The sequence below is a fragment of the Hyla sarda genome, unplaced genomic scaffold (assembly GCF_029499605.1).
Source record: "Hyla sarda isolate aHylSar1 unplaced genomic scaffold, aHylSar1.hap1 scaffold_2870, whole genome shotgun sequence".
Classification (NCBI taxonomy): Eukaryota; Metazoa; Chordata; class Amphibia; order Anura; family Hylidae; genus Hyla; species Hyla sarda.
The window spans coordinates 9,504-28,989 of record NW_026609576.1 but is presented as its reverse complement, the minus strand read 5'-3'; the positions used below and the strand labels follow the sequence as shown (position 1 = coordinate 28,989).

The 19,486-nt window shown below is 43.5% G+C and overlaps 6 protein-coding genes across 6 annotated transcripts; all 6 read right to left on the bottom strand.

The window, feature by feature from the left end:
* Window positions 1-2,096: 2,096 nt before the first annotated feature.
* On the bottom strand, window positions 2,097-3,377 carry LOC130326756 (uncharacterized). Its single transcript, XM_056553359.1, has 2 exons — window positions 2,896-3,377; window positions 2,097-2,809 (listed from the first exon to the last, which is right to left on the bottom strand). Exons 1-2 carry the CDS (start codon window positions 3,018-3,020, stop codon window positions 2,209-2,211), a joined length of 726 nt encoding a protein of 241 aa, XP_056409334.1. The 5' UTR covers window positions 3,021-3,377; the 3' UTR covers window positions 2,097-2,208.
* Window positions 3,378-5,239: 1,862 nt separating this feature from the next.
* Window positions 5,240-6,520, bottom strand: LOC130326755 (uncharacterized). The gene is made up of 2 exons (XM_056553358.1): window positions 6,039-6,520; window positions 5,240-5,952 (listed from the first exon to the last, which is right to left on the bottom strand). The coding sequence occupies exons 1-2, from the start codon at window positions 6,161-6,163 to the stop codon at window positions 5,352-5,354; spliced, it is 726 nt and encodes a 241-aa protein (XP_056409333.1). The 5' UTR covers window positions 6,164-6,520; the 3' UTR covers window positions 5,240-5,351.
* A 1,854-nt stretch (window positions 6,521-8,374) lies between these two features.
* On the bottom strand, window positions 8,375-9,664 carry LOC130326752 (uncharacterized). Its single transcript, XM_056553356.1, has 2 exons — window positions 9,183-9,664; window positions 8,375-9,096 (listed from the first exon to the last, which is right to left on the bottom strand). The coding sequence occupies exons 1-2, from the start codon at window positions 9,305-9,307 to the stop codon at window positions 8,496-8,498; spliced, it is 726 nt and encodes a 241-aa protein (XP_056409331.1). The 5' UTR covers window positions 9,308-9,664; the 3' UTR covers window positions 8,375-8,495.
* Window positions 9,665-11,527: 1,863 nt separating this feature from the next.
* LOC130326751 (uncharacterized) lies at window positions 11,528-12,808 on the bottom strand. Its single transcript, XM_056553355.1, has 2 exons — window positions 12,327-12,808; window positions 11,528-12,240 (listed from the first exon to the last, which is right to left on the bottom strand). Exons 1-2 carry the CDS (start codon window positions 12,449-12,451, stop codon window positions 11,640-11,642), a joined length of 726 nt encoding a protein of 241 aa, XP_056409330.1. The 5' UTR covers window positions 12,452-12,808; the 3' UTR covers window positions 11,528-11,639.
* A 1,863-nt stretch (window positions 12,809-14,671) lies between these two features.
* On the bottom strand, window positions 14,672-15,952 carry LOC130326754 (uncharacterized). The gene is made up of 2 exons (XM_056553357.1): window positions 15,471-15,952; window positions 14,672-15,384 (listed from the first exon to the last, which is right to left on the bottom strand). The coding sequence occupies exons 1-2, from the start codon at window positions 15,593-15,595 to the stop codon at window positions 14,784-14,786; spliced, it is 726 nt and encodes a 241-aa protein (XP_056409332.1). The 5' UTR covers window positions 15,596-15,952; the 3' UTR covers window positions 14,672-14,783.
* A 1,863-nt stretch (window positions 15,953-17,815) lies between these two features.
* On the bottom strand, window positions 17,816-19,096 carry LOC130326757 (uncharacterized). The gene is made up of 2 exons (XM_056553360.1): window positions 18,615-19,096; window positions 17,816-18,528 (listed from the first exon to the last, which is right to left on the bottom strand). The coding sequence occupies exons 1-2, from the start codon at window positions 18,737-18,739 to the stop codon at window positions 17,928-17,930; spliced, it is 726 nt and encodes a 241-aa protein (XP_056409335.1). The 5' UTR covers window positions 18,740-19,096; the 3' UTR covers window positions 17,816-17,927.
* Window positions 19,097-19,486: the final 390 nt, after the last annotated feature.

Sequence of the window (19,486 nt, the reverse complement as noted above, 5' to 3'; positions counted from 1 at the left end):
TACATGTCAGAATGACTGCTTGTTTCTTTGAGCTGCCATGATTTAGTATCTGCTATAGACAGAACCTGATGTTTTTACTATGGACCTTACAGACCTCAGAACCCAAGTAATTAGTGCAGGGGCTCCATTTTGATCATCTCATATTTCACATTATTTGAGTTCCAGGGCTCAGATACATTTGCACCCTCTATAGCAGTGGTCTTCAAGCTGTGAACCCCCAACCGCTGCAGAACCACAACTCCCAGCATGCCCAGACAGCAACTTTGCATAAGGAAATAGTCTAATTAAACTTTTCTTATATATAGAATCCCTGAAATCTCCAATCTCTCCTTTTATTGCTTTATGATCTGTGTTACTTATTTGTAAAAAACAATGTTTGTGATTGTCTTCCCCCCACACACTTATGGGCTATCTCTTCAAACGACTTTATTTGACCTAAAGCGTATAATTGATTTACATAAATAAGCCCCTTTTCATCCAAAAGAGTGAATCTTTAATTTTAAGGAACTCTTTAAGTGCTTTATTCGACCATAATGAAGTAAAGTCAAAACTCCATGTGATTTAAAAAATAAATTTAAGTTCCCCCCATACTTAATTATCTAGATATGCATGGGTGTAGTGAGTATCCCAGCTTCCAAAATCTCAAAAATATCCTTCATTTTTCAGAGGCTTTTTCAAAAATGAAAGAAGCGATCTGATTGGTTGCTATGGGCAACTCAGAAACTTTTCCTCTGGGCAGGTTTTGATAAATCTCCCTCTATGGGGGAGATTCATTAAGACCAGTGTAGAGGAAGAGTTGTGCAGTTGCCCATAGCAACCAGATTGCTTCTTTCATTTTTCACAATGCCTTTGCAAAATGAAAGAAGCGATCTGATTGGTTGCTATGGGCAACTCAGCATATTTTCCTGGAAAAGTTTCTGAGTTGCCCATAGCAACCAATCAGATTACTTCCTTCATTTTTCAGAGACTTTTTCAAAAATGAAAGAAGCGATCTGATTGGTTGCTATGGGCAACTCAGCAGCTTTCCCCATAGACCACAATGGGCCTACTGGTTTCAATGGGCAAAAAATCAGAGTTAATGCACTAGACACAGTTCTCTATACCATTAACCCCTTCCCGACCTATGACATACCTGTACGTCATGGGTGGCAAGGTGTTCCCGACCCATGACATACAGGTACGTCATGAACATTTTTGCCGCTACTCGCGGCATCCCGCAGCGCCCGGTAAGATGGTGGCTATCACTGATAGCCAGCCATCTTACCATGCGACCACGGGGGGTTTCATCCCCCACCCCCCCCCCCCAGCGATCGCTGCTATCAGCTGGTCAACTCTGACTAGCTAATAGCAGCGTTTCGCTATCAGAATATTTAGCAGCGCGGTGTGTAAGTCCCGATCACGGGGATCGGGACACACACCGCTCTGCTAAGTGTCCCTTACCCATCCCCCGGCATCACTTACCCGACCATGCGGTGTCCCGAGTGGTCCCGTTGCGAGCGACGTCCTCCAGGCGGTCCCGGCGGCGCTGCGTCCCGGCGGCGCAGGTTGACCGCCAGATGAAGGGGCAGCCGACACGCCCCCTCAAAAAAAGCGCTATAGCAGAGCCAGAAATTGCCAAAGGCAGCGCTGCATCAGTCCCCCAAAAAATGTGAGTTCCTGGATTTAAATATCTATATTCAGGATGGCTGTTCGCATACTGCCAACTATTTTAAGGAGGTGAATGCAAACAGATACCTCGACTTTAACAGTTGCCATCTTAAATAATGGAAGAAGAACATTCCATTCGGTCAAATGAAAAGAATCCGAAGGAATTGTTCTTCCACACAAAAATACCTACAACAACTAGAGAACCTGGAGGATCGTTTTAAACAAAAAGGGTATCCCAAACCCCTTATACAAGGAGCACGCCAGAGAGTGGACGAATTAGAACAAAGTGCTTGCTTGAAAAATAATAAACAGGGTAATGCAGAGGGGGGTTATAATGATGAATTTGATTCTGTTTTTCTAACTAGGTATTACACTTCACACACCAATATTTTTTTATAATTTTTTTTTTTTTTTTTTTTGTATAGGTAATATCACCAGCTCATATTATTGTGTCATGATTACTGGCACCATATGTAGTCCCCCAGTTATTCTTCTTTAGATGTTTTCCGTGTCCTGTGCAGTATCTCTCCCAGAAGTCCACTTGATGGCCCCCGTGGTGGTCTACACCCCGAAGTCATCAATTTTTACTCTAAGAGAGAGTGTGCAGCTGTTTCTGGAGACGGTCAACAATAACCTCTGCATGGTGGAATAATAGGTCACGATGTTTATCAGGATCAGTAGAAGCATCACCCACTCGATGATTATGATGGGGATTTCACGGATCTCGTCCCAGTCTTCATCATTATGGAATAATTCCTTTAATGTTTCATATCCAAAATAGAAAACTACACAGACAAAAGTCAGGCCACAGCAGGTGCATCTACTATGGTGGATGACTTTTTTTGCTCCTGGTAATTTATACATCTGGATGGACTGCCCAAGGTAGTATAAGGCTTCACATGTAATGGAAATTATCGTGCTGACAAAGTGTATCCTGGGATATTCTTCGGGGGACAATACATGCATAACAGCTGTGGAAAAACAGGAGGCCCACACAATGGCCAGCAGGATCCTCTGGATCAGGACCTGATGACCCCTGAACTCTTCAGTATGCATAACCATATACTTATAAATAAGAAAGGTTAGTACCAAAGTGCCAATGGACGTCCCTATAAATCCAATTCTGAATAATATGCTTTCGGGAAAGACATTTCCCACGTCACTGTGAAGGAAAAGAAACCAATGTTATTATGGATATTTCCTCACTCCCAACCCATGAAATAAGAATCATTTGCTTGTTTATCTTACCTGATGCTCATCAGTGGCGAGGCTGCATGGCCGAGGACGACCGTCATGATGTAGCTGGTGGCAAGCCAGGCCGCACACCAAAACGCCAACAGGAGGGGGACGAACCCCAGTCCTTTTAGCTCCATTTCAGACAAGTAGAAAAAGAAGACGCTAATCTCACTATTCTCACTAATCGCACTGGAACAGACTGAAGGCTCGGGCGGCTGTCAGTGGGATGTCAGGCCTCCAGCTGTCTATGACATCACATGTGACATGTCAGAATGACTGCTTGTTTCTTTGAGCTGCCATGATTTAGTATCTGCTATAGACAGAACCTGATGTTTTTACTATGGACCTTACAGACCTCAGAACCCAAGTAATTAGTGCAGGGGCTCCATTTTGATCATCTCATATTTCACATTATTTGAGTTCCAGGGCTCAGATACATTTGCACCCTCTATAGCAGTGGTCTTCAAGCTGTGAACCCCCAACCGCTGCAGAACCACAACTCCCAGCATGCCCAGACAGCAACTTTGCATAAGGAAATAGTCTAATTAAACTTTTCTTATATATAGAATCCCTGAAATCTCCAATCTCTCCTTTTATTGCTTTATGATCTGTGTTACTTATTTGTAAAAAACAATGTTTGTGATTGTCTTCCCCCCACACACTTATGGGCTATCTCTTCAAACGACTTTATTTGACCTAAAGCGTATAATTGATTTACATAAATAAGCCCCTTTTCATCCAAAAGAGTGAATCTTTAATTTTAAGGAACTCTTTAAGTGCTTTATTCGACCATAATGAAGTAAAGTCAAAACTCCATGTGATTTAAAAAATAAATTTAAGTTCCCCCCATACTTAATTATCTAGATATGCATGGGTGTAGTGAGTATCCCAGCTTCCAAAATCTCAAAAATATCCTTCATTTTTCAGAGGCTTTTTCAAAAATGAAAGAAGCGATCTGATTGGTTGCTATGGGCAACTCAGAAACTTTTCCTCTGGGCAGGTTTTGATAAATCTCCCTCTATGGGGGAGATTCATTAAGACCAGTGTAGAGGAAGAGTTGTGCAGTTGCCCATAGCAACCAGATTGCTTCTTTCATTTTTCACAATGCCTTTGCAAAATGAAAGAAGCGATCTGATTGGTTGCTATGGGCAACTCAGCATATTTTCCTGGAAAAGTTTCTGAGTTGCCCATAGCAACCAATCAGATTACTTCCTTCATTTTTCAGAGACTTTTTCAAAAATGAAAGAAGCGATCTGATTGGTTGCTATGGGCAACTCAGCAGCTTTCCCCATAGACCACAATGGGCCTACTGGTTTCAATGGGCAAAAAATCAGAGTTAATGCACTAGACACAGTTCTCTATACCATTAACCCCTTCCCGACCTATGACATACCTGTACGTCATGGGTGGCAAGGTGTTCCCGACCCATGACATACAGGTACGTCATGAACATTTTTGCCGCTACTCGCGGCATCCCGCAGCGCCCGGTAAGATGGTGGCTATCACTGATAGCCAGCCATCTTACCATGCGACCACGGGGGGTTTCATCCCCCACCCCCCCCCCCAGCGATCGCTGCTATCAGCTGGTCAACTCTGACTAGCTAATAGCAGCGTTTCGCTATCAGAATATTTAGCAGCGCGGTGTGTAAGTCCCGATCACGGGGATCGGGACACACACCGCTCTGCTAAGTGTCCCTTACCCATCCCCCGGCATCACTTACCCGACCATGCGGTGTCCCGAGTGGTCCCGTTGCGAGCGACGTCCTCCAGGCGGTCCCGGCGGCGCTGCGTCCCGGCGGCGCAGGTTGACCGCCAGATGAAGGGGCAGCCGACACGCCCCCTCAAAAAAAGCGCTATAGCAGAGCCAGAAATTGCCAAAGGCAGCGCTGCATCAGTCCCCCAAAAAATGTGAGTTCCTGGATTTAAATATCTATATTCAGGATGGCTGTTCGCATACTGCCAACTATTTTAAGGAGGTGAATGCAAACAGATACCTCGACTTTAACAGTTGCCATCTTAAATAATGGAAGAAGAACATTCCATTCGGTCAAATGAAAAGAATCCGAAGGAATTGTTCTTCCACACAAAAATACCTACAACAACTAGAGAACCTGGAGGATCGTTTTAAACAAAAAGGGTATCCCAAACCCCTTATACAAGGAGCACGCCAGAGAGTGGACGAATTAGAACAAAGTGCTTGCTTGAAAAATAATAAACAGGGTAATGCAGAGGGGGGTTATAATGATGAATTTGATTCTGTTTTTCTAACTAGGTATTACACTTCACACACCAATATTTTTTTATAATTTTTTTTTTTTTTTTTTTTGTATAGGTAATATCACCAGCTCATATTATTGTGTCATGATTACTGGCACCATATGTAGTCCCCCAGTTATTCTTCTTTAGATGTTTTCCGTGTCCTGTGCAGTATCTCTCCCAGAAGTCCACTTGATGGCCCCCGTGGTGGTCTACACCCCGAAGTCATCAATTTTTACTCTAAGAGAGAGTGTGCAGCTGTTTCTGGAGACGGTCAACAATAACCTCTGCATGGTGGAATAATAGGTCACGATGTTTATCAGGATCAGTAGAAGCATCACCCACTCGATGATTATGATGGGGATTTCACGGATCTCGTCCCAGTCTTCATCATTATGGAATAATTCCTTTAATGTTTCATATCCAAAATAGAAAACTACACAGACAAAAGTCAGGCCACAGCAGGTGCATCTACTATGGTGGATGACTTTTTTTGCTCCTGGTAATTTATACATCTGGATGGACTGCCCAAGGTAGTATAAGGCTTCACATGTAATGGAAATTATCGTGCTGACAAAGTGTATCCTGGGATATTCTTCGGGGGACAATACATGCATAACAGCTGTGGAAAAACAGGAGGCCCACACAATGGCCAGCAGGATCCTCTGGATCAGGACCTGATGACCCCTGAACTCTTCAGTATGCATAACCATATACTTATAAATAAGAAAGGTTAGTACCAAAGTGCCAATGGACGTCCCTATAAATCCAATTCTGAATAATATGCTTTCGGGAAAGACATTTCCCACGTCACTGTGAAGGAAAAGAAACCAATGTTATTATGGATATTTCCTCACTCCCAACCCATGAAATAAGAATCATTTGCTTGTTTATCTTACCTGATGCTCATCAGTGGCGAGGCTGCATGGCCGAGGACGACCGTCATGATGTAGCTGGTGGCAAGCCAGGCCGCACACCAAAACGCCAACAGGAGGGGGACGAACCCCAGTCCTTTTAGCTCCATTTCAGACAAGTAGAAAAAGAAGACGCTAATCTCACTATTCTCACTAATCGCACTGGAACAGACTGAAGGCTCGGGCGGCTGTCAGTGGGATGTCAGGCCTCCAGCTGTCTATGACATCACATGTGACATGTCAGAATGACTGCTTGTTTCTTTGAGCTGCCATGATTTAGTATCTGCTATAGACAGAACCTGATGTTTTTACTATGGACCTTACAGACCTCAGAACCCAAGTAATTAGTGCAGGGGCTCCATTTTGATCATCTCATATTTCACATTATTTGAGTTCCAGGGCTCAGATACATTTGCACCCTCTATAGCAGTGGTCTTCAAGCTGTGAACCCCCAACCGCTGCAGAACCACAACTCCCAGCATGCCCAGACAGCAACTTTGCATAAGGAAATAGTCTAATTAAACTTTTCTTATATATAGAATCCCTGAAATCTCCAATCTCTCCTTTTATTGCTTTATGATCTGTGTTACTTATTTGTAAAAAACAATGTTTGTGATTGTCTTCCCCCCACACACTTATGGGCTATCTCTTCAAACGACTTTATTTGACCTAAAGCGTATAATTGATTTACATAAATAAGCCCCTTTTCATCCAAAAGAGTGAATCTTTAATTTTAAGGAACTCTTTAAGTGCTTTATTCGACCATAATGAAGTAAAGTCAAAACTCCATGTGATTTAAAAAATAAATTTAAGTTCCCCCCATACTTAATTATCTAGATATGCATGGGTGTAGTGAGTATCCCAGCTTCCAAAATCTCAAAAATATCCTTCATTTTTCAGAGGCTTTTTCAAAAATGAAAGAAGCGATCTGATTGGTTGCTATGGGCAACTCAGAAACTTTTCCTCTGGGCAGGTTTTGATAAATCTCCCTCTATGGGGGAGATTCATTAAGACCAGTGTAGAGGAAGAGTTGTGCAGTTGCCCATAGCAACCAGATTGCTTCTTTCATTTTTCACAATGCCTTTGCAAAATGAAAGAAGCGATCTGATTGGTTGCTATGGGCAACTCAGCATATTTTCCTGGAAAAGTTTCTGAGTTGCCCATAGCAACCAATCAGATTACTTCCTTCATTTTTCAGAGACTTTTTCAAAAATGAAAGAAGCGATCTGATTGGTTGCTATGGGCAACTCAGCAGCTTTCCCCATAGACCACAATGGGCCTACTGGTTTCAATGGGCAAAAAATCAGAGTTAATGCACTAGACACAGTTCTCTATACCATTAACCCCTTCCCGACCTATGACATACCTGTACGTCATGGGTGGCAAGGTGTTCCCGACCCATGACATACAGGTACGTCATGAACATTTTTGCCGCTACTCGCGGCATCCCGCAGCGCCCGGTAAGATGGTGGCTATCACTGATAGCCAGCCATCTTACCATGCGACCACGGGGGGTTTCATCCCCCACCCCCCCCCCCAGCGATCGCTGCTATCAGCTGGTCAACTCTGACTAGCTAATAGCAGCGTTTCGCTATCAGAATATTTAGCAGCGCGGTGTGTAAGTCCCGATCACGGGGATCGGGACACACACCGCTCTGCTAAGTGTCCCTTACCCATCCCCCGGCATCACTTACCCGACCATGCGGTGTCCCGAGTGGTCCCGTTGCGAGCGACGTCCTCCAGGCGGTCCCGGCGGCGCTGCGTCCCGGCGGCGCAGGTTGACCGCCAGATGAAGGGGCAGCCGACACGCCCCCTCAAAAAAAGCGCTATAGCAGAGCCAGAAATTGCCAAAGGCAGCGCTGCATCAGTCCCCCAAAAAATGTGAGTTCCTGGATTTAAATATCTATATTCAGGATGGCTGTTCGCATACTGCCAACTATTTTAAGGAGGTGAATGCAAACAGATACCTCGACTTTAACAGTTGCCATCTTAAATAATGGAAGAAGAACATTCCATTCGGTCAAATGAAAAGAATCCGAAGGAATTGTTCTTCCACACAAAAATACCTACAACAACTAGAGAACCTGGAGGATCGTTTTAAACAAAAAGGGTATCCCAAACCCCTTATACAAGGAGCACGCCAGAGAGTGGACGAATTAGAACAAAGTGCTTGCTTGAAAAATAATAAACAGGGTAATGCAGAGGGGGGTTATAATGATGAATTTGATTCTGTTTTTCTAACTAGGTATTACACTTCACACACCAATATTTTTTTATAATTTTTTTTTTTTTTTTTTTTTGTATAGGTAATATCACCAGCTCATATTATTGTGTCATGATTACTGGCACCATATGTAGTCCCCCAGTTATTCTTCTTTAGATGTTTTCCGTGTCCTGTGCAGTATCTCTCCCAGAAGTCCACTTGATGGCCCCCGTGGTGGTCTACACCCCGAAGTCATCAATTTTTACTCTAAGAGAGAGTGTGCAGCTGTTTCTGGAGACGGTCAACAATAACCTCTGCATGGTGGAATAATAGGTCACGATGTTTATCAGGATCAGTAGAAGCATCACCCACTCGATGATTATGATGGGGATTTCACGGATCTCGTCCCAGTCTTCATCATTATGGAATAATTCCTTTAATGTTTCATATCCAAAATAGAAAACTACACAGACAAAAGTCAGGCCACAGCAGGTGCATCTACTATGGTGGATGACTTTTTTTGCTCCTGGTAATTTATACATCTGGATGGACTGCCCAAGGTAGTATAAGGCTTCACATGTAATGGAAATTATCGTGCTGACAAAGTGTATCCTGGGATATTCTTCGGGGGACAATACATGCATAACAGCTGTGGAAAAACAGGAGGCCCACACAATGGCCAGCAGGATCCTCTGGATCAGGACCTGATGACCCCTGAACTCTTCAGTATGCATAACCATATACTTATAAATAAGAAAGGTTAGTACCAAAGTGCCAATGGACGTCCCTATAAATCCAATTCTGAATAATATGCTTTCGGGAAAGACATTTCCCACGTCACTGTGAAGGAAAAGAAACCAATGTTATTATGGATATTTCCTCACTCCCAACCCATGAAATAAGAATCATTTGCTTGTTTATCTTACCTGATGCTCATCAGTGGCGAGGCTGCATGGCCGAGGACGACCGTCATGATGTAGCTGGTGGCAAGCCAGGCCGCACACCAAAACGCCAACAGGAGGGGGACGAACCCCAGTCCTTTTAGCTCCATTTCAGACAAGTAGAAAAAGAAGACGCTAATCTCACTATTCTCACTAATCGCACTGGAACAGACTGAAGGCTCGGGCGGCTGTCAGTGGGATGTCAGGCCTCCAGCTGTCTATGACATCACATGTGACATGTCAGAATGACTGCTTGTTTCTTTGAGCTGCCATGATTTAGTATCTGCTATAGACAGAACCTGATGTTTTTACTATGGACCTTACAGACCTCAGAACCCAAGTAATTAGTGCAGGGGCTCCATTTTGATCATCTCATATTTCACATTATTTGAGTTCCAGGGCTCAGATACATTTGCACCCTCTATAGCAGTGGTCTTCAAGCTGTGAACCCCCAACCGCTGCAGAACCACAACTCCCAGCATGCCCAGACAGCAACTTTGCATAAGGAAATAGTCTAATTAAACTTTTCTTATATATAGAATCCCTGAAATCTCCAATCTCTCCTTTTATTGCTTTATGATCTGTGTTACTTATTTGTAAAAAACAATGTTTGTGATTGTCTTCCCCCCACACACTTATGGGCTATCTCTTCAAACGACTTTATTTGACCTAAAGCGTATAATTGATTTACATAAATAAGCCCCTTTTCATCCAAAAGAGTGAATCTTTAATTTTAAGGAACTCTTTAAGTGCTTTATTCGACCATAATGAAGTAAAGTCAAAACTCCATGTGATTTAAAAAATAAATTTAAGTTCCCCCCATACTTAATTATCTAGATATGCATGGGTGTAGTGAGTATCCCAGCTTCCAAAATCTCAAAAATATCCTTCATTTTTCAGAGGCTTTTTCAAAAATGAAAGAAGCGATCTGATTGGTTGCTATGGGCAACTCAGAAACTTTTCCTCTGGGCAGGTTTTGATAAATCTCCCTCTATGGGGGAGATTCATTAAGACCAGTGTAGAGGAAGAGTTGTGCAGTTGCCCATAGCAACCAGATTGCTTCTTTCATTTTTCACAATGCCTTTGCAAAATGAAAGAAGCGATCTGATTGGTTGCTATGGGCAACTCAGCATATTTTCCTGGAAAAGTTTCTGAGTTGCCCATAGCAACCAATCAGATTACTTCCTTCATTTTTCAGAGACTTTTTCAAAAATGAAAGAAGCGATCTGATTGGTTGCTATGGGCAACTCAGCAGCTTTCCCCATAGACCACAATGGGCCTACTGGTTTCAATGGGCAAAAAATCAGAGTTAATGCACTAGACACAGTTCTCTATACCATTAACCCCTTCCCGACCTATGACATACCTGTACGTCATGGGTGGCAAGGTGTTCCCGACCCATGACATACAGGTACGTCATGAACATTTTTGCCGCTACTCGCGGCATCCCGCAGCGCCCGGTAAGATGGTGGCTATCACTGATAGCCAGCCATCTTACCATGCGACCACGGGGGGTTTCATCCCCCACCCCCCCCCCCCAGCGATCGCTGCTATCAGCTGGTCAACTCTGACTAGCTAATAGCAGCGTTTCGCTATCAGAATATTTAGCAGCGCGGTGTGTAAGTCCCGATCACGGGGATCGGGACACACACCGCTCTGCTAAGTGTCCCTTACCCATCCCCCGGCATCACTTACCCGACCATGCGGTGTCCCGAGTGGTCCCGTTGCGAGCGACGTCCTCCAGGCGGTCCCGGCGGCGCTGCGTCCCGGCGGCGCAGGTTGACCGCCAGATGAAGGGGCAGCCGACACGCCCCCTCAAAAAAAGCGCTATAGCAGAGCCAGAAATTGCCAAAGGCAGCGCTGCATCAGTCCCCCAAAAAATGTGAGTTCCTGGATTTAAATATCTATATTCAGGATGGCTGTTCGCATACTGCCAACTATTTTAAGGAGGTGAATGCAAACAGATACCTCGACTTTAACAGTTGCCATCTTAAATAATGGAAGAAGAACATTCCATTCGGTCAAATGAAAAGAATCCGAAGGAATTGTTCTTCCACACAAAAATACCTACAACAACTAGAGAACCTGGAGGATCGTTTTAAACAAAAAGGGTATCCCAAACCCCTTATACAAGGAGCACGCCAGAGAGTGGACGAATTAGAACAAAGTGCTTGCTTGAAAAATAATAAACAGGGTAATGCAGAGGGGGGTTATAATGATGAATTTGATTCTGTTTTTCTAACTAGGTATTACACTTCACACACCAATATTTTTTTATAATTTTTTTTTTTTTTTTTTTTGTATAGGTAATATCACCAGCTCATATTATTGTGTCATGATTACTGGCACCATATGTAGTCCCCCAGTTATTCTTCTTTAGATGTTTTCCGTGTCCTGTGCAGTATCTCTCCCAGAAGTCCACTTGATGGCCCCCGTGGTGGTCTACACCCCGAAGTCATCAATTTTTACTCTAAGAGAGAGTGTGCAGCTGTTTCTGGAGACGGTCAACAATAACCTCTGCATGGTGGAATAATAGGTCACGATGTTTATCAGGATCAGTAGAAGCATCACCCACTCGATGATTATGATGGGGATTTCACGGATCTCGTCCCAGTCTTCATCATTATGGAATAATTCCTTTAATGTTTCATATCCAAAATAGAAAACTACACAGACAAAAGTCAGGCCACAGCAGGTGCATCTACTATGGTGGATGACTTTTTTTGCTCCTGGTAATTTATACATCTGGATGGACTGCCCAAGGTAGTATAAGGCTTCACATGTAATGGAAATTATCGTGCTGACAAAGTGTATCCTGGGATATTCTTTGGGGGACAATACATGCATAACAGCTGTGGAAAAACAGGAGGCCCACACAATGGCCAGCAGGATCCTCTGGATCAGGACCTGATGACCCCTGAACTCTTCAGTATGCATAACCATATACTTATAAATAAGAAAGGTTAGTACCAAAGTGCCAATGGACGTCCCTATAAATCCAATTCTGAATAATATGCTTTCGGGAAAGACATTTCCCACGTCACTGTGAAGGAAAAGAAACCAATGTTATTATGGATATTTCCTCACTCCCAACCCATGAAATAAGAATCATTTGCTTGTTTATCTTACCTGATGCTCATCAGTGGCGAGGCTGCATGGCCGAGGACGACCGTCATGATGTAGCTGGTGGCAAGCCAGGCCGCACACCAAAACGCCAACAGGAGGGGGACGAACCCCAGTCCTTTTAGCTCCATTTCAGACAAGTAGAAAAAGAAGACGCTAATCTCACTATTCTCACTAATCGCACTGGAACAGACTGAAGGCTCGGGCGGCTGTCAGTGGGATGTCAGGCCTCCAGCTGTCTATGACATCACATGTGACATGTCAGAATGACTGCTTGTTTCTTTGAGCTGCCATGATTTAGTATCTGCTATAGACAGAACCTGATGTTTTTACTATGGACCTTACAGACCTCAGAACCCAAGTAATTAGTGCAGGGGCTCCATTTTGATCATCTCATATTTCACATTATTTGAGTTCCAGGGCTCAGATACATTTGCACCCTCTATAGCAGTGGTCTTCAAGCTGTGAACCCCCAACCGCTGCAGAACCACAACTCCCAGCATGCCCAGACAGCAACTTTGCATAAGGAAATAGTCTAATTAAACTTTTCTTATATATAGAATCCCTGAAATCTCCAATCTCTCCTTTTATTGCTTTATGATCTGTGTTACTTATTTGTAAAAAACAATGTTTGTGATTGTCTTCCCCCCACACACTTATGGGCTATCTCTTCAAACGACTTTATTTGACCTAAAGCGTATAATTGATTTACATAAATAAGCCCCTTTTCATCCAAAAGAGTGAATCTTTAATTTTAAGGAACTCTTTAAGTGCTTTATTCGACCATAATGAAGTAAAGTCAAAACTCCATGTGATTTAAAAAATAAATTTAAGTTCCCCCCATACTTAATTATCTAGATATGCATGGGTGTAGTGAGTATCCCAGCTTCCAAAATCTCAAAAATATCCTTCATTTTTCAGAGGCTTTTTCAAAAATGAAAGAAGCGATCTGATTGGTTGCTATGGGCAACTCAGAAACTTTTCCTCTGGGCAGGTTTTGATAAATCTCCCTCTATGGGGGAGATTCATTAAGACCAGTGTAGAGGAAGAGTTGTGCAGTTGCCCATAGCAACCAGATTGCTTCTTTCATTTTTCACAATGCCTTTGCAAAATGAAAGAAGCGATCTGATTGGTTGCTATGGGCAACTCAGCATATTTTCCTGGAAAAGTTTCTGAGTTGCCCATAGCAACCAATCAGATTACTTCCTTCATTTTTCAGAGACTTTTTCAAAAATGAAAGAAGCGATCTGATTGGTTGCTATGGGCAACTCAGCAGCTTTCCCCATAGACCACAATGGGCCTACTGGTTTCAATGGGCAAAAAATCAGAGTTAATGCACTAGACACAGTTCTCTATACCATTAACCCCTTCCCGACCTATGACATACCTGTACGTCATGGGTGGCAAGGTGTTCCCGACCCATGACATACAGGTACGTCATGAACATTTTTGCCGCTACTCGCGGCATCCCGCAGCGCCCGGTAAGATGGTGGCTATCACTGATAGCCAGCCATCTTACCATGCGACCACGGGGGGTTTCATCCCCCACCCCCCCCCCCCAGCGATCGCTGCTATCAGCTGGTCAACTCTGACTAGCTAATAGCAGCGTTTCGCTATCAGAATATTTAGCAGCGCGGTGTGTAAGTCCCGATCACGGGGATCGGGACACACACCGCTCTGCTAAGTGTCCCTTACCCATCCCCCGGCATCACTTACCCGACCATGCGGTGTCCCGAGTGGTCCCGTTGCGAGCGACGTCCTCCAGGCGGTCCCGGCGGCGCTGCGTCCCGGCGGCGCAGGTTGACCGCCAGATGAAGGGGCAGCCGACACGCCCCCTCAAAAAAAGCGCTATAGCAGAGCCAGAAATTGCCAAAGGCAGCGCTGCATCAGTCCCCCAAAAAATGTGAGTTCCTGGATTTAAATATCTATATTCAGGATGGCTGTTCGCATACTGCCAACTATTTTAAGGAGGTGAATGCAAACAGATACCTCGACTTTAACAGTTGCCATCTTAAATAATGGAAGAAGAACATTCCATTCGGTCAAATGAAAAGAATCCGAAGGAATTGTTCTTCCACACAAAAATACCTACAACAACTAGAGAACCTGGAGGATCGTTTTAAACAAAAAGGGTATCCCAAACCCCTTATACAAGGAGCACGCCAGAGAGTGGACGAATTAGAACAAAGTGCTTGCTTGAAAAATAATAAACAGGGTAATGCAGAGGGGGGTTATAATGATGAATTTGATTCTGTTTTTCTAACTAGGTATTACACTTCACACACCAATATTTTTTTATAATTTTTTTTTTTTTTTTTTTTGTATAGGTAATATCACCAGCTCATATTATTGTGTCATGATTACTGGCACCATATGTAGTCCCCCAGTTATTCTTCTTTAGATGTTTTCCGTGTCCTGTGCAGTATCTCTCCCAGAAGTCCACTTGATGGCCCCCGTGGTGGTCTACACCCCGAAGTCATCAATTTTTACTCTAAGAGAGAGTGTGCAGCTGTTTCTGGAGACGGTCAACAATAACCTCTGCATGGTGGAATAATAGGTCACGATGTTTATCAGGATCAGTAGAAGCATCACCCACTCGATGATTATGATGGGGATTTCACGGATCTCGTCCCAGTCTTCATCATTATGGAATAATTCCTTTAATGTTTCATATCCAAAATAGAAAACTACACAGACAAAAGTCAGGCCACAGCAGGTGCATCTACTATGGTGGATGACTTTTTTTGCTCCTGGTAATTTATACATCTGGATGGACTGCCCAAGGTAGTATAAGGCTTCACATGTAATGGAAATTATCGTGCTGACAAAGTGTATCCTGGGATATTCTTCGGGGGACAATACATGCATAACAGCTGTGGAAAAACAGGAGGCCCACACAATGGCCAGCAGGATCCTCTGGATCAGGACCTGATGACCCCTGAACTCTTCAGTATGCATAACCATATACTTATAAATAAGAAAGGTTAGTACCAAAGTGCCAATGGACGTCCCTATAAATCCAATTCTGAATAATATGCTTTCGGGAAAGACATTTCCCACGTCACTGTGAAGGAAAAGAAACCAATGTTATTATGGATATTTCCTCACTCCCAACCCATGAAATAAGAATCATTTGCTTGTTTATCTTACCTGATGCTCATCAGTGGCGAGGCTGCATGGCCGAGGACGACCGTCATGATGTAGCTGGTGGCAAGCCAGGCCGCACACCAAAACGCCAACAGGAGGGGGACGAACCCCAGTCCTTTTAGCTCCATTTCAGACAAGTAGAAAAAGAAGACGCTAATCTCACTATTCTCACTAATCGCACTGGAACAGACTGAAGGCTCGGGCGGCTGTCAGTGGGATGTCAGGCCTCCAGCTGTCTATGACATCACATGTGACATGTCAGAATGACTGCTTGTTTCTTTGAGCTGCCATGATTTAGTATCTGCTATAGACAGAACCTGATGTTTTTACTATGGACCTTACAGACCTCAGAACCCAAGTAATTAGTGCAGGGGCTCCATTTTGATCATCTCATATTTCACATTATTTGAGTTCCAGGGCTCAGATACATTTGCACCCTCTATAGCAGTGGTCTTCAAGCTGTGAACCCCCAACCGCTGCAGAACCACAACTCCCAGCATGCCCAGACAGCAACTTTGCATAAGGAAATAGTCTAATTAAACTTTTCTTATATATAGAATCCCTGAAATCTCCAATCTCTCCTTTTATTGCTTTATGATCTGTGTTACTTATTTGTAAAAAACAATGTTTGTGATTGTCTTCCCCCCACACACTTATGGGCTATCTCTTCAAACGACTTTATTTGACCTAAAGCGTATAATTGATTTACATAAATAAGCCCCTTTTCATCCAAAAGAGTGAATCTTTAATTTTAAGGAACTCTTTAAGTGCTTTATTCGACCATAATGAAGTAAAGTCAAAACTCCATGTGATTTAAAAAATAAATTTAAGTTCCCCCCATACTTAATTATCTAGATATGCATGGGTGTAGTGAGTATCCCAGCTTCCAAAATCTCAAAAATATCCTTCATTTTTCAGAGGCTTTTTCAAAAATGAAAGAAGCGATCTGATTGGTTGCTATGGGCAACTCAGAAACTTTTCCTCTGGGCAGGTTTTGATAAATCTCCCTCTATGGGGGAGATTCATTAAGACCAGTGTAGAGGAAGAGTTGTGCAGTTGCCCATAGCAACCAGATTGCTTCTTTCATTTTTCACAATGCCTTTGCAAAATGAAAGAAGCGATCTGATTGGTTGCTATGGGCAACTCAGCATATTTTCCTGGAAAAGTTTCTGAGTTGCCCATAGCAACCAATCAGATTACTTCCTTCATTTTTCAGAGACTTTTTCAAAAATGAAAGAAGCGATCTGATTGGTTGCTATGGGCAACTCAGCAGCTTTCCCCATAGACCACAATGGGCCTACTGGTTTCAATGGGCAAAAAATCAGAGTTAATGCACTAGACACAGTTCTCTATACCATTAACCCCTTCCCGACCTATGACATACCTGTACGTCATGGGTGGCAAGGTGTTCCCGACCCATGACATACAGGTACGTCATGAACATTTTTGCCGCTACTCGCGGCATCCCGCAGCGCCCGGTAAGATGGTGGCTATCACTGATAGCCAGCCATCTTACCATGCGACCACGGGGGGTTTCATCCCCCACCCCCCCCCCCCAGCGATCGCTGCTATCAGCTGGTCAACTCTGACTAGCTAATAGCAGCGTTTCGCTATCAGAATATTTAGCAGCGCGGTGTGTAAGTCCCGATCACGGGGATCGGGACACACACCGCTCTGCTAAGTGTCCCTTACCCATCCCCCGGCATCACTTACCCGACCATGCGGTGTCCCGAGTGGTCCCGTTGCGAGCGACGTCCTCCAGGCGGTCCCGGCGGCGCTGCGTCCCGGCGGCGCAGGTTGACCGCCAGATGAAGGGGCAGCCGACACGCCCCCTCAAAAAAAGCGCTATAGCAGAGCCAGAAATTGCCAAAGGCAGCGCTGCATCAGTCCCCCAAAAAATGTGAGTTCCTGGATTTAAATATCTATATTCAGGATGGCTGTTCGCATACTGCCAACTATTTTAAGGAGGTGAATGCAAACAGATACCTCGACTTTAACAGTTGCCATCTTAAATAATGGAAGAAGAACATTCCATTCGGTCAAATGAAAAGAATCCGAAGGAATTGTTCTTCCACACAAAAATACCTACAACAACTAGAGAACCTGGAGGATCGTTTTAAACAAAAAGGGTATCCCAAACCCCTTATACAAGGAGCACGCCAGAGAGTGGACGAATTAGAACAAAGTGCTTGCTTGAAAAATAATAAACAGGGTAATGCAGAGGGGGGTTATAATGATGAATTTGATTCTGTTTTTCTAACTAGGTATTACACTTCACACACCAATATTTTTTTATAATTTTTTTTTTTTTTTTTTTTGTATAGGTAATATCACCAGCTCATATTATTGTGTCATGATTACTGGCACCATATGTAGTCCCCCAGTTATTCTTCTTTAGATGTTTTCCGTGTCCTGTGCAGTATCTCTCCCAGAAGTCCACTTGATGGCCCCCGTGGTGGTCTACACCCCGAAGTCATCAATTTTTACTCTAAGAGAGAGTGTGCAGCTGTTTCTGGAGACGGTCAACAATAACCTCTGCATGGTGGAATAATAGGTCACGATGTTTATCAGGATCAGTAGAAGCATCACCCACTCGATGATTATGATGGGGATTTCACGGATCTCGTCCCAGTCTTCATCATTATGGAATAATTCCTTTAATGTTTCATATCCAAAATAGAAAACTACACAGACAAAAGTCAGGCCACAGCAGGTGCATCTACTATGGTGGATGACTTTTTTTGCTCCTGGTAATTTATACATCTGGATGGACTGCCCAAGGTAGTATAAGGCTTCACATGTAATGGAAATTATCGTGCTGACAAAGTGTATCCTGGGATATTCTTCGGGGGACAATACATGCATAACAGCTGTGGAAAAACAGGAGGCCCACACAATGGCCAGCAGGATCCTCTGGATCAGGACCTGATGACCCCTGAACTCTTCAGTATGCATAACCATATACTTATAAATAAGAAAGGTTAGTACCAAAGTGCCAATGGACGTCCCTATGAATCCAATTCTGAATAATATGCTTTCGGGAAAGACATTTCCCACGTCACTGTGAAGGAAAAGAAACCAATGTTATTATGGATATTTCCTCACTCCCAACCCATGAAATAAGAATCATTTGCTTGTTTATCTTACCTGATGCTCATCAGTGGCGAGGCTGCATGGCCGAGGACGACCGTCATGATGTAGCTGGTGGCAAGCCAGGCCGCACACCAAAACGCCAACAGGAGGGGGACGAACCCCAGTCCTTTTAGCTCCATTTCAGACAAGTAGAAAAAGAAGACGCTAATCTCACTATTCTCACTAATCGCACTGGAACAGACTGAAGGCTCGGGCGGCTGTCAGTGGGATGTCAGGCCTCCAGCTGTCTATGACATCACATGTGACATGTCAGAATGACTGCTTGTTTCTTTGAGCTGCCATGATTTAGTATCTGCTATAGACAGAACCTGATGTTTTTACTATGGACCTTACAGACCTCAGAACCCAAGTAATTAGTGCAGGGGCTCCATTTTGATCATCTCATATTTCACATTATTTGAGTTCCAGGGCTCAGATACATTTGCACCCTCTATAGCAGTGGTCTTCAAGCTGTGAACCCCCAACCGCTGCAGAACCACAACTCCCAGCATGCCCAGACAGCAACTTTGCATAAGGAAATAGTCTAATTAAACTTTTCTTATATATAGAATCCCTGAAATCTCCAATCTCTCCTTTTATTGCTTTATGATCTGTGTTACTTATTTGTAAAAAACAATGTTTGTGATTGTCTTCCCCCCACACACTTATGGGCTATCTCTTCAAACGACTTTATTTGACCTAAAGCGTATAATTGATTTACATAAATAAGCCCCTTTTCATCCAAAAGAGTGAATCTTTAATTTTAAGGAACTCTTTAAGTGCTTTATTCGACCATAATGAAGTAAAGTCAAAACTCCATGTGATTTAAAAAATAAATTTAAGTTCCCCCCATACTTAATTATCTAGATATGCATGGGTGTAGTGAG